Consider the following 13,072-nt stretch of genomic DNA (forward strand, 5'->3'; position numbering starts at 1 on the left):
AAATCAGCTAAGTGTTTCCTTTTTTCTAAACTATTGGATGACCATAAATCTAATATCAATTATATGAATGATTCTTCATATGTTTCCTTTGAATCCTTTCATCTAAATTGGTCATTTGAATAATTTGAGAACTTTGCATTTTGAAACATGAAATGTAAAATGTTTATAATTGTTAGTTGATTAGTTATTATTTTATTTAATGTTTAAACATTGAAACTTATTGCTTATAAACTTCTATTTTATGGATACTTGTACCTTCTATCATTCTAATTTGGTATATTATATATTATTTTTATCAATTTATAAATTTTAATTAATTTTTTTCTTAAGCTTTGAGGCTTACACCTTGCAATGCCTTGAGGCCTATGCCTTACCTTTTCAAGCCATTACCCTCAACTACACCTTTAGCCTTTTAAAACCTTGATTTCATGGAGTGGTTTCAATTTGCAAAATTCTATGTGGGTACATTGCCACAAGAGGAAAACTGGGCTACCTTATAAAGCAAGGCGTAGCAACCTAAACCTGAAGATCTTGCTTGCCCTAAGTAACCTGATGGTTATGCCATAGCTTGTTTGTACAATGCAACAGATAACATAGAATACATGTTCCTATCCACACCGAAACAAATATGGGATAGTCTCTGTCTGTGTATTTATGTTCAGTGGGGACCTTGCAGGAGGAGAACCTAATAATCGGGGATCATATCTAATGTCTTTAAGAGAAAGTGGGTAAGATAGTCATGATAGCTTTCAAAGGGCTCCTGTAAGTGAGGTTCCCAGAAATACCAGAATCCCACCCATTACATCTTAACACATGGATGCACTTGATTACCAAATGTCACAGAATTATTTTCAATGGGAAACGTCCATAACCACATCCCCAAACAAGCAGTATTTCTTTCCCTCAATCTTCGAAGTTCCAATCCCTAAACCCCCTGTCTTTACGATTTGTTAAATTCTCCCAACTTAATAGGTGGCCCTTCTTGTCATTCCCCACATCCCAAAGAAAGTCCCTTATATTTTTCTTTTTAATTTTGTTTATTATTTTGATGGGGGCTCTAAACAGGGAAAAGAAATAAACCAAGGCCCCGTTCATTTTTTATCTGGTCATTTACCTAGGTAAATTAACTTACCTACCTGGGCAAGTGCATTTACCCATGTTCTTTTGTTTCCCAGGCAAATAAAACAATGACCATTTTAGCCATAAAAAGCTATTACTAAAAGGGGCAATTTTGTCCCTTCATGTATTGGCAACTTCCCCCTAGGTGGGAAAGTTACTTATCCACTTGGAGATGGGTATCACTTACCCATGGGCCCCACATGAATCTGAAAAATAAGCATGAGTATCTCGGTCAATGGGAAGCAAAATCCCATTGACTGACTCCCCCCAAGCCCTTCAAAATCCAAAAAACGAACAAGGGCCAAGAGGTTAGAAAAAGTAGATTTGATAAGAGTTAATCTTCTATTTACATTCAGATGCAAGAAGAAAAGTGAAAAAGAGGAAAAGAAGAAAGTTTGAAAATAGGGTGGCAGCTCAATGAATCTCCTAGCCCTACCAGATATCTTTTATAAGAGAAGCTAATAATACGTGAAAAGACAACTCTGCCCCTGATTAGATGGAAGCAAATAGAAGACATAAAAAGATTCAAGGCCCAGACACACTAAGTCCAAGAAAAGAAATAAAAGTACTACAACCTAGGCCCAATATTACACACTAAACCCATACATTTGAGCCATACAAAACTCCACCTCAAGCTAAGAAGTTATCTATCATGCCCAACTTGCACAATAATTCAATGAATCTTGCATAAGTGAGACCCTTAGTGAACGCATTGGCCAATGTCTCGTAGATAGTAGTGTTTTAAAAGCGCAAGGCACAAAAAAGGCACAAGGGTCAATTTGCATGCAAGGCGAGACGCACGCCTTTTTGAAGCAAGGCACAAAAATAAAAAATAAAAAATAACTACAAATAAAAAAAAGGCCAAAAATTCAAAAAATGCAAAAATAAATAAAAATATTAAACATAATATTAATAAAAAATATAAACCTAACATGTAAAACATATTCAACTGAGAATTTAAAAATAAAATCAAACATATAAAACATTTTCAAGCATGTAAAACCCATAATCTCTTTTCTTCGCTTGCTCACTGAAGCTCTGAAAACCCTCTAATTGGTAATGTTGTTCATTCATTCATCCTAATAAAATATCTTATTGAAAAGCAATTAAAATTATAAAATCATTATTTTTTGTGTGAGAACTAAGAATTTAATTGCGTGAGAACTAAGAATTTAAGGCCCTAACATGGACTTGTTTGGACTTGCCTCGAGGGGCGTGGCATGGGGGTTTGGGAGCTTCGCCCCCAGCCCAACCGCTAGGTTCAAAAAAAGGAAAAAAGTGTCAACCTTTCAAAAGGCACACACCTAGGTGCACCAAGCGTACACCTTTTGAAAGGGTTGCGCCTAGGACCTAGGCAAGGTGCATACCCTAAAATGTGCCTCACCTGTGCACCTAGGCACGCCTTTTAAGTCATTGGTAGATAGCATATATGAAATGCAAAGGTCTCCAAAAAACAACTCTCTCTCTCTCTCACAAAGTATCTATAAATTTCAATGTGCTTAGTTCTATCATGCTAAACGAGATTACTAACTACTTTAATTGCTGTTTGATTGTCATATAGAGTTTTAAAGGCTAGTGACAACCATTCCCAATTCCTTTAGAAGAATCTGAAGCCACAATAGTTCAGCAACTCCATGTGCTATAGCTTAATATTCTGCTTCAACACTTGAACTTGCTACTATGGTCTATTTCTTACTTCACCAAGTAACAAGATTTCCTACTATAAATGTGCAATATCCAAAGAGAGTTTGAAAATTTGAGATCTCTTAGGTGAAAATTGTTTGTTAGGCTAGATTGAAGTTTGTGAAAATTTAAGATCATCAAAAGAAAAAAGATCATCTTTATCCATCACCATTCTCCCTTTACTCTCATATAGTCCAAATTATCCAGGCTATGGTTTCACAATGGAACAATTCATTCTCAAGGATACCTTTTATAGTTAATCTCTTGGCCATTTCCTTGTTAAGGATGAAAGTTTGAAACTTTATCTTATGGTCAGGTTTCTCTCTATGCAACATTTTGTTTGCCATTTTAGCTTTTAAGGTTCCTTGTCTTCCATACAATTGTTTTTATGTATAGGAATAACACAATGTCAGCTATGAATCCGATTGAATTGAGGCCAAGAACACAATATTGCAGCTGTTAGCTGCAATACAAGAAAAAAATCTTGCAAAAGAAATGGGTGTGGAGCAGCTTCTGGTTGAAGGGGACTCTAAGACAATGGTGAACTTGTTAAATAATCCGGAGGATGTCACATGGAACTACAAGAATGAGATAAAGAAATTCAAATGACTGACAAGAAATATGTCTGTAACAGTTCAGTGGGTTGGGAGATCAGCTAATGCATTTACTGGTGTCTTGGCAAAACAAGGGACCAACAGGGAAACATTGTTTTGGGCGAAACTGTAATTTCTGTCTTTTAACAGTCACACACTTTTTTATGTAGTTTTTGTGTTTTCTGTATCGAGAGGCAGCATTTCGCACCTCTCTAAGGGGATTCTCATGTAACCAATCTTTGAATTAATGGAATATGATTTACTTATAAAAAAAAATATAAATAAATCTAAAATTTGAGATCCATTTTGCTTAATTGAATTAAATTGAGTAGAATCATATAGTTCATAATTTTCTCTTAATAAGTTCTGCATTATTGATTAAGAAGAAAAACTTATATAAGATAGAATAATAAGCAACAAACCTGACCAATAGGACCCATTTTGAGAATGTTCTGGAATTGCTCATACATAATACGTAAAGTGAAGTTGCCTTCAGAAAGCTTTTGCAGAAGCTCAGGCTGTTGATCCATAGGTACAACTTCATGAATTTTGTCCATGAACCCAGACCAATCACCCATGCCTGAAAGGAACAAGATATAAAATGTGAACACTTAATACACCTTGGGGCATTAGGTAATATCATAAACTTTCAAGCTGTGAGTAAATCAAACGTAAAGGTGCCATCATGGTGGAGGGTGCAGCTACCTAATAGACGACTAACAAATGGTTTAACATCAAAAACTTCGAATTCATCCATGTGCTCTCCAGTTCCAATGAATATTACAGGACTTTTTGTTGCAGCAACTCTACAAATATAAAGAAAATTTTAATTAAGCATCAATGTTAATGCAAAAGAAAAAGAAAAAAAAAAGATGAAAATGTACTTAGACAATTATTATTAAGATCAGAAATACTAAAGATAATGAAAATAGTACTTAAGCACAAAACAAGGTAGAGCTTCTACTCTTTCCCTTAATGTTGCAACTTGCAAGTGGTCCCCAGGCCCCCCCTCCCCCCTTCTTCAGCCCTATTAACCTCCCTTGCATATGTTTCAGACAAGGCATTTTCTGACCTTTCTAATCCAAGTGAGTGAGATATTCAGATTGTTGCAGAGTGTTGGATATTATTTTTAAGCAGGGGTATTTATAAAATTTTATCTAAATACAGAATGCTAGTCCCAGTTGACTCCCCTATTCTAGTCAACTCACCCAATTTCTCTTCTCCCTCTCCCTCACTCCTATTACAGAAGAAACTTTACATCTGATCCAATCAGACAGACTAGTTGATAAGATGGCATATCCTTCGCCCCACACCTGCTGACCTCTTGAGCATAAAGCCCTACTGATAATCATTGTCATCAGGTTGTACAATGGCATTCTGCTTGAGCTTGATATGTGGATTATTATTGATGTGAAAATTGAAAGGATTCAGTTTGGTGGTTTTTATTATGAATTCCTTAAGAAAATTTCAGAGTGGAGTAATCTGATTGGGGTATTGGTTGTTCACAATTTGTGCGAAAAAAATCGAATTAGAAGATTTTGCATTAAATAAGTTTTTTATAACTAACTGTCCTGAATTTTATTAAAAGAATGAAGGAAAAAGTTATTAGTACAATGGTTGTGGAGATGGGCATCAGAAAGGGAGAGGTTGTAGTGTGAGGTGGTAGCAAGTACTCATGGTTGCTTGAATAATGGTTGGGATGCTGGTATCCTTCCTCAATTTTTTTTAATTTTGTCAGGTATGATGTTTGTTTTGGGAAGATATTTGGGTGGGGTGGGAAACTTAGCTCTCAAGGACCTCTTTCCCTCTCTTTTTACTCTATTTCATTGCTTAAGAAAGAGGTTGTTTCTCAATTTCTCCCATCCATTATCCTCCCTCTTTCCTTAAGTTGAAACTTTGGCTTCCAAAGGGGTTTAAAGGATGTTATTCTTTTTCTTGGCAATGTCTGCTTGGATCCTCACAAGTCGGATAGGAGGATTTGGTCCCCCCCCCATCCAAATGGTTACTTAACTTTTTTCTTTGATAAATAAATCAAGATATCATTAATAGAAGAATAATGCAATTACAAGCTTTCCATGGAGAGGCGCGAGCTGTGTCCTCTCCTAACAACAAGAATAAAGAAAAAGATAGAAAACAGATTCAGTCTACAGTTGAGCCCATTACAATCTTTCCCTATTTGCCCCTTGCTTTGCAAGACGAGCCATAGCATTTGCTGATAAAAGATTACTTGTGCTTCCTTTTTTAAGACCCTTTGTTCATCTTTTGTTCCTGTAAGTGGCATGGTAAGGCTAAGTGTAGTGGTCTCCTTAGAGGACAAAGAAAGGCTAGGAGTCTCAAGTAGTGAGGGTAGGCTACGATATTCTATTGATAGAATCATGTGTTTGATATAGTCTACGCTCCCTTTTATAAGGAGAGATCCCGAGGCCCTAAAGGGAAGGAGCCAAAAGGGATTTGACTCCTATTTGGAAAGGGGATCCTTAATTCGATATCGACTGACAGGAGGGCGTTGCTGGGGGTTCGCCACATGTCACACAAGATCTCCCCAAGACAGAATTTCCTTTCATCCGAGGATTCTCCTAGTGCACATATGCTACTTCCCTTCACGGGTCCCCTGTGTTGACGTGGCGTGGGTGACATCGGAGTTAGTCTGACGTGTTGGCCTACTTGCTCCGTCATCGGCTGGTTATTCTATCACGAATAGTCTTTGGCTTGTAAATGCATGTCGATTCTTAAATGTACCACAGGTCCGCAACGCTCTTGAGCTTATCGCAGATTAGTGACGAGTTATGGGCTCACTGCAGATCCGCATTAACTTGTGTGTCACCATGGGTGTTTTTGTGGTTCCAATTTGGTACCTTCATCGCAATCGCAATTATGGTGAATATCATGTACTTACAATTAGCCCCCATGCTTATTGTTAAGGGTAAGCTTATCAATAAGCATTTGCGAAGTTGGTGCGTTTTAAAAGGCAACAGTGAGGTGAGGATTTTGTTTTGAATTCGGGGGGTATTTGATAGGAAGCAATTGTGGGTTTGGGGTTTTTAGCATTGATGCAATTGGTCTATTTTCTCTTTGAGGTCTAATTCGGCTCTTGTGTTATTAGCCCCCTTATTTCTTGGCCGGAAGGCTTCTATCGAAAGTCATTGGTATTGTTACTTCTGGTTTTGCAGCCCCCCATGACTTTCGACAGAGGGCTTCCTAGCAAGAAACACGTATTTACTTGGGTAGGCTGTGGGAGTGTTCCGTTTGGTAGTGGGATGTCCTGTGTCAATGTTATTCTTAATGAAATACCGGGTAGTGTGAACGATTTCCCATGTCTTGTTTACACTGTGTTTATGTAACTATTTTTGTCGTGCATGGTGTTGAACTATACTGTTAGTCTGAATTCTAAGAGATGAACGTTGATTGGCTGGTGGGGTGCAATGGATGATGTAGTGTGTAGCCCATAGTTGTCAAGGCGTCGCCTAGGCAACTAGGCGCCCTTGGCTGGGCGCCTCGCGCAAACGCCTTGACTTTTAGCAACTAGGCGCCCTTCTAGGTGACTAGGCGTCTGCCTAGGCGACAAAAATGACAAGGCGGGCGCCTTTTATAATATCATTTATATTGTTGTATCTTATTAATGTATGTGTTAGTACATTTTATTATATGCTATATACATATAATATATCTATTATATTTTGTTTTAATGTTTTACTATTAAAATTTAAAAGATCAAAGGGTTTTGAGAAGAGAAAAAGAAAGAAAGAAAGAAAGAAAGAAAGAAAGAAAGAAAGAAAAGAAAAGAAAAAAAGGGGAAAGTAACAACAGAATAATAAAGTTCCTTTTTTCTATTCTCACTCTAATTAAATAAAACTGAAACTCAATCCTTGTTTGTTTTTTTTTCTATTTTACTTTCCATCTTAAATATTTATCACATAAAATTAATAACCTTCTTTAGCTGCTAATTAATATGAATTTGCTCTATTAAATACTTATTATAGTAGTATTATTTTTGAAAATAATGAAATTAATATATGTAAAAGATTTTTATCTTTTAGATGTGATGATTCGCCACATTTTTAGAGGAAATTTAATGTTCTTAATAAAGAGAATTGTTATTTTTCAATTAACATACATGCTGAATGGTATATAAAACTAGGAAACTAGCCAATAGTCAGTTTTTCATATTATAAAATTTTTATCGCCTAGGCGACTAGGTGACTAGGCGCCCTAGTGTTGCCCAGAATCGCCTAGACACCTTGAAAACTATGGTGTAGCCATCATTTACGCTACGGGTACAAACATTTGGCGGTTACATTTGAATCATAGCGATTTTAAGTCGCTTCCTTTTTATTTGGGACACTAACATAACAGTACATCTCCCAATGAAAAGGTGACGGGTAACCCGGGCAGCCATCACTTTTCTGTGGTGTCGTTTCGGTTGCCAGATAGTTTCCAAATTATCTTTAAAAGCGGGGTGAGGAGCGGTCTACTCATTCGTTTTTGTCTTGATCTATTGTGTTGCCGTTGTTGTGACTACTTGGTGACTCCATTCCCCTTCTACTTGCAGTTTTTTCCATTTAGGGTTGTTGCATTTTGCATTCGATGGCACCACGCAAACAATCTAAGGGTTCTCACAACAGTGGGAAGTCCCATGCACGGGAAGAGGTAACTAAGAAAGTTTGTTCGTTCCTAGACTTTGTCTGGGACGTAAATACAGTGGAGTTGCTCTCCGACTACAAGTTTGAAGGGTGGCTGACTCAGGGAGGGGATTTTGGCCTCCAGTGCCTGTGGTGATGGGCACGGGAAACACCTTTAATATTGTTCAAGGCAAGGAGCTTCTCTATCTATATGAGCGCAATAGGCGTGCAAAGTCGTCTACCGTTGCACAGAACCTAGGATCGTGGGCTCTGAAGGCTTCATCAACTACACTTCATGGGCGTCATTTATCCTAGAGAACCCTATGTACTGTAGGCTACTGCATAATGCATATTTGTTGACGTTTGTGGAATGCTTCATGGGTCTTTGAGAGGGTAGTGGTGTGGATTTTGTGGAACCGTTAGTGGCACATTGGCGTTGCCGTACCCACACCTTTGTTGGTGCATTCGGAGAGTTTGGTGTTACGATAGGGGATGTCATAGCTTTACTGGCGCTGGCGTTGGTACTTTATCATCACGTCATCTCCAGCACCCGAAAAGTATCCCTGGGGAATTGGTTCCTGTATATGAAGAGTTGGTGGCTGAAATAGACCACTTTAAGTTGAAGATGAACTCTACTTCTACTCGGGGCAAGATGACACTTGATGGGTGGATGAAGAAACGGCTCGAGTACCATGGCGGCAGTAACTCCATTGTGCGGAAGATGAACAGTCAGTGTCACCTGGCTACTTTTGTTCTTTACTCTTTACCCAACTAGTGACATTGGTCGTTTTGGTTGCCAGGGGACATCAACTGTTGTTGGTGTCGATGTTTCTCGGTTATTTGAATGAGTAGATGCATGACACAGTCCATTAGATTATGGATCCTGGATGTGCACGTCAATCTTCATATGTGTTTTGCCCATTCTTGTTAACGTTTCTCTTTGAGCACTTTGATTTGGATGTCGCGCCTTGCGAGCTATCCCCTTTCAATGTGCATGTGGCAACGCTGGATGAAGCAGAGTCTCGGCAGGTCTCGTTTGACGTCTGTCAGGGTAAGCTGTGGTTGAATGCGAAGCGGGTAAGGGTTTTGGTTTTAATAGGATAGAAGCCCGATTTGCCAGTTTGGATGGCTTTGAAGCCCGCCAATATGTTCAGTACGTGCCCCATTCCATGCCATTCTGTGTGGGAATGAACGTTGCCGAAGGGGGAGATCAACAATGCGTCGTCGGTGCCGATAATCTTATAGTCAAGGCCACTCGTCTAGTGCTATGGCCTAGGGTTCACCGTTATTTGGACAAGCCAGGGGAGGCCCAGACCAGCATTTACCGCCCAAACCGCCTCCTACAACAATTTGGGTACGACAGCTTGGGCTCACAGTTTCTTATTCATGGAAGTGGGGACGCTTTTTGGCAGGGCACAATGACCTCACATTTGTCGGTGTTTCTTGTTTTCCACTAGTCGGATATAAGTACACTGAGGTTTGTTCCTCACTCTATTGTGGCCATCTTTGCGCATTACTCGACGGCTTCCAACTATTCATGGTGATGGAGCCTCGTCCAAGGCATGTAATGGCACCCCCACCAGGTCATGCTGTGGAACAGGGTGGGGCGGGTTTGTCTGGTGTGTAGGTTCCATTGCACTCGTCTGCTTCAATTGCCCCTCTTGACATGGAAGTTTGATTGCACATAGGGAAGCGGGTTGTGGTCGAGGAAGGGGAGAGTAGACAGCCTTCCATCATCAAGAAGCCTCATTCTGTTAGGCAAACTTGTCCTACTTTGCTATCGGGGGCGATAGATGTTAACGTTCCAGTGGCGGGCCCTCGACTTGAGGAACAAGGCTCTATTCCTATAGCCAGCATGGCAGGTGTTTCGGTCCAAGCTCTGGTTGACGCACCTCACAAGGATAACGTTTAGCCCCAGGTTGAAGTGGGGTCTAGTCAATCAATAAAGGATTCTTTGCCACCTGTTACGGGTGTAGCAGTTCCGGTTGCGGGTGGCCATATGAAGAAGATAGCCCCTTGTGTCTGTGAGAAGGGAGCAAGGTCATCTGCATTGGTAAGCGTACTAATCAATTGGCTCAATTTTCTATTCGAATTTTATTTTCTTTCTTGTCAGGACTAAATGTACATTTTTATAGTCATTTGTTTTGAAACAAGTAGGGGTAAGAGAAGGTTGCCCCGAGCCTGTCACCACGTGAGCGCCGACTAACAGTGTTGTGAATGGAGGTATGGATAGTTGTATTGAGTGGTCAATCTTTTCTTATAGTATTGGTTTGTTTGTGTTCGTGATGCCACGTTCATTTTTTTTTTTGGCCATAGGGATTGTCCGGTGTCATCCTAGCTAGTGTGCCTGTGAAACCTATAATCAAGCGTTTAATGGAAGATTTAAAGTCTCTTCGCCCAGTGATGTGGGCGTCACCAAGGGAGGAGGCCAGTAATGTGGGAGATCCAATCGTTACTTTGAATGTTCGTCAGGGGAGTAATGCTCATGATGGGGATGGCATGCCTATTGACGCTGATGTAATCACTAAGGCTCCTTTTACAGCACCAGGGCAGCCTCCCACGGGTCTTGTGACAGGTGAGAGCGTGGATGCGCCGGTTGTAGGTGACTCGAGGCATGAGCGGGAGCCTTCTCCCGCTGAGCATGTGACACCCGCCATCAACAAGGATACCTCAGGTGTTCAGTTCTCATCATCGGACATTCAAGTAAAGTGCCCTGACATCCTGAAGTTATAGTCGAGCTAGTACGAGTAGAGGTTGATGAGTTGGATTCGCAAGCTGGCGACTTGGACCTTATAGCTAAGCTTGAGATAGTGCACTAAGAGTTGAAAGATTGTTATGAGAGAGAAGAGATAGTGCAGATTGGGAACCTAGAATTATGGCAAGGGCTACAGCTGCCTCTCCATGGAAAGCCAGTCATGATTTGCTTCCAATTTTCTCCCCTTGGATCAGGTATGGTCTTAACTCTAGTAATAGAATAAATTTTTGGGAACAACATTGGGTTGGGGACTCACGTTTGATGGACCAATTTCCCTCTTTGTATCCTCTGTCAGATTTGAATTGGTTTTGGGTGAAACCTAGGCCTGAGAAGGGCAATTAGGGATACAGACTTGGGTTGCATCTTGTCTCTTCTAGCCATCCTTGAAAATGTCTTCTTGGACCCTAATAAGGACACCAGATTTTGAGCCCCTTCCTCCTCAGGTACTTTCTCTTGTGCGTCAATTTTTGAGACATTAACTCAGCCTTCTGATCCTATTGGGTTGTCCTTCCCAGTTAAAGAAATTTGGAGAAAGGTCATTTCTCCTCGGGTTGGTAGTTTTTGTTGGGAAACTTTCCTAGAAAGAATTAACACAAATGGCCTACTTCAGAAAAAGATACCCAATTCTTGTTTACTTCCTAAAAAGTGTGCTCTCTGTAAAGCTGATGGGGAAACTAGTTGTCACCTTATGGTTACTTGTTCGGTCACTAAAACAGTACGGGAGTGGGGCTTTCTCCCTCTTTGGGTGTATTAGGAATCCCCCTGTGAACGTCCAAAGCTTGTTCTCTTCTTCATTTTTCAGATGGCCGAAGAAGAGAGGGAAGATTATGTGGAGAAGCATTAGGGCAGCAGTGTGTTGGCCCCTATGGGAAGAAAGAAATGAATCTTTTCAGACAAGGAAAGAACCCTGGAAAACTTATTAGATCAAATACTTTTAAGGGTAGCACACTGGCTGAAATCTATGGAGCTGTTCTCAGATTATTTTGTGGCTAATTTGGTAAGAAATTGGAAAGAGATGGCTACCTCTGCCCTATGTGTTAGAATGTTGAATGATGTCTCTTTGTATGAGTGTTCGGCTGATAAGAGTTCTTATTAGCCCATACTTAAGTTCAAGCTATCCTGTAACTGGGCCTGTGTTAATGGGCCTAAGCCTGTTTAATGTTTTAAGTTACTGGGTGTCCCATCACTAAACGGGAGCATTCCAGTAATTACTTGTATCTTGTACTACATTCAAACATAAATAATAACATGGTCGACTGGCAAGTACAGTTCGACATTCCAGCATCTCTTCTTCTTCTTCTTCTCCTTTCTGCTACTTCGGCTACAGTAGTTTAGCTTTCATGGTATCAGAGCATTAGCTTCTTCCTAGTTTCAGCCGGCACACACTCTCTTCTCTTGCTGTCTTTTCATCTTCTCTCTTCCTTTTCTGGGTTGCTGCAGTGAAGACCTAGGGGTGTAAGAGAGTAAAGCAAGTTCGAACCTAGGGTTTCTCTTGGTTGTAGGACTCAAGGGAAGTAAGACCCAGAAGTAGATGTCCTACTAGGTTATTTCCAGCAAATAGTAGCTATTTGGCTACTAAGAGAGGTCTGTATAGGACAGACCTAGTTGAGGACTGATTTCAGCAGTCCTAGCACTAGTCGAAAGGGGCTTAGCTTCTTCTACAGTTGCAACTTCGGTGCTCCAGCAAGACTCGCACAGACTTAGCTTCTTCTACAGAGCCCACTGTTCACTTGCTACTGTTGCAGCCTCGAACTGCTCACTTGCTACTGTACCCGAACTGTTGCAGTTTCGGTTCAGCCCAAGTGAAGTCTATCTAGTGTTATACCAGCACTGTGAACACTTCTACCAGCATAGCAAAGTGGTAAACAGCTCCAAGTTCAGGTTGGTTATCAGTCCGAAACCCCTCACCACTGCTGTGAGATTACCTAGGGAGCTGCCAGCTCCAGATTGTTCAGCACTGTGAACCCTAGTTGAGGACTGATGTCAGCAGTCCTAGTATTGGCCGCAAGGAGGGGCACTCTCTTTACAGTTGCATGACTCGAAGTTCGAGTGGAGTCTGCATAGCACAATAGTTGAGAATCCTTAGCTTCAGGTCGGTTACCAGCCCAGAACTCCTTGCTTGCTGTTGTAACTGAACTGTTTCAGAACTGTGACAGTCTCGGCAAGTCTGAAACTGTGTCAAGTGCTGTCAGAACCTGCTGTGATCATTTCGGCTAATCAGAATCTGCTCCAGAACTGGTTCAGAACCTTCAGAACTGCTTCGGCTAGTCTTAATCAGTGTCACCTGCACAGTGGCTGCAGTC

The 13,072-nt window shown here is 40.6% G+C and overlaps 1 protein-coding gene across 2 annotated transcripts in view; it reads right to left on the reverse strand.

Annotated features, from left to right (window-relative positions):
• The window catches only part of LOC104613512 (signal recognition particle subunit SRP54 2), a 59,000-nt gene that overhangs the window by 21,445 nt on the left and 24,483 nt on the right, over positions 1–13,072 (reverse strand). For both annotated transcript variants that reach the window (XM_088901121.1, XM_010281357.3), the window contains exons 6-7: positions 4,101–4,201; positions 3,818–3,975 (exon numbers count right to left, since the gene is read on the reverse strand). In XM_088901121.1, the coding sequence (XP_088757247.1) occupies positions 3,818–3,975; positions 4,101–4,201 (259 nt within the window). The remainder of the gene's footprint in view (positions 1–3,817; positions 3,976–4,100; positions 4,202–13,072) is intronic.

This window comes from Nelumbo nucifera, chromosome 3, assembly GCF_055504915.1.
Source record: "Nelumbo nucifera cultivar China Antique chromosome 3, China Antique-T2T, whole genome shotgun sequence".
NCBI lineage: Eukaryota > Viridiplantae > Streptophyta > Magnoliopsida > Proteales > Nelumbonaceae > Nelumbo > Nelumbo nucifera.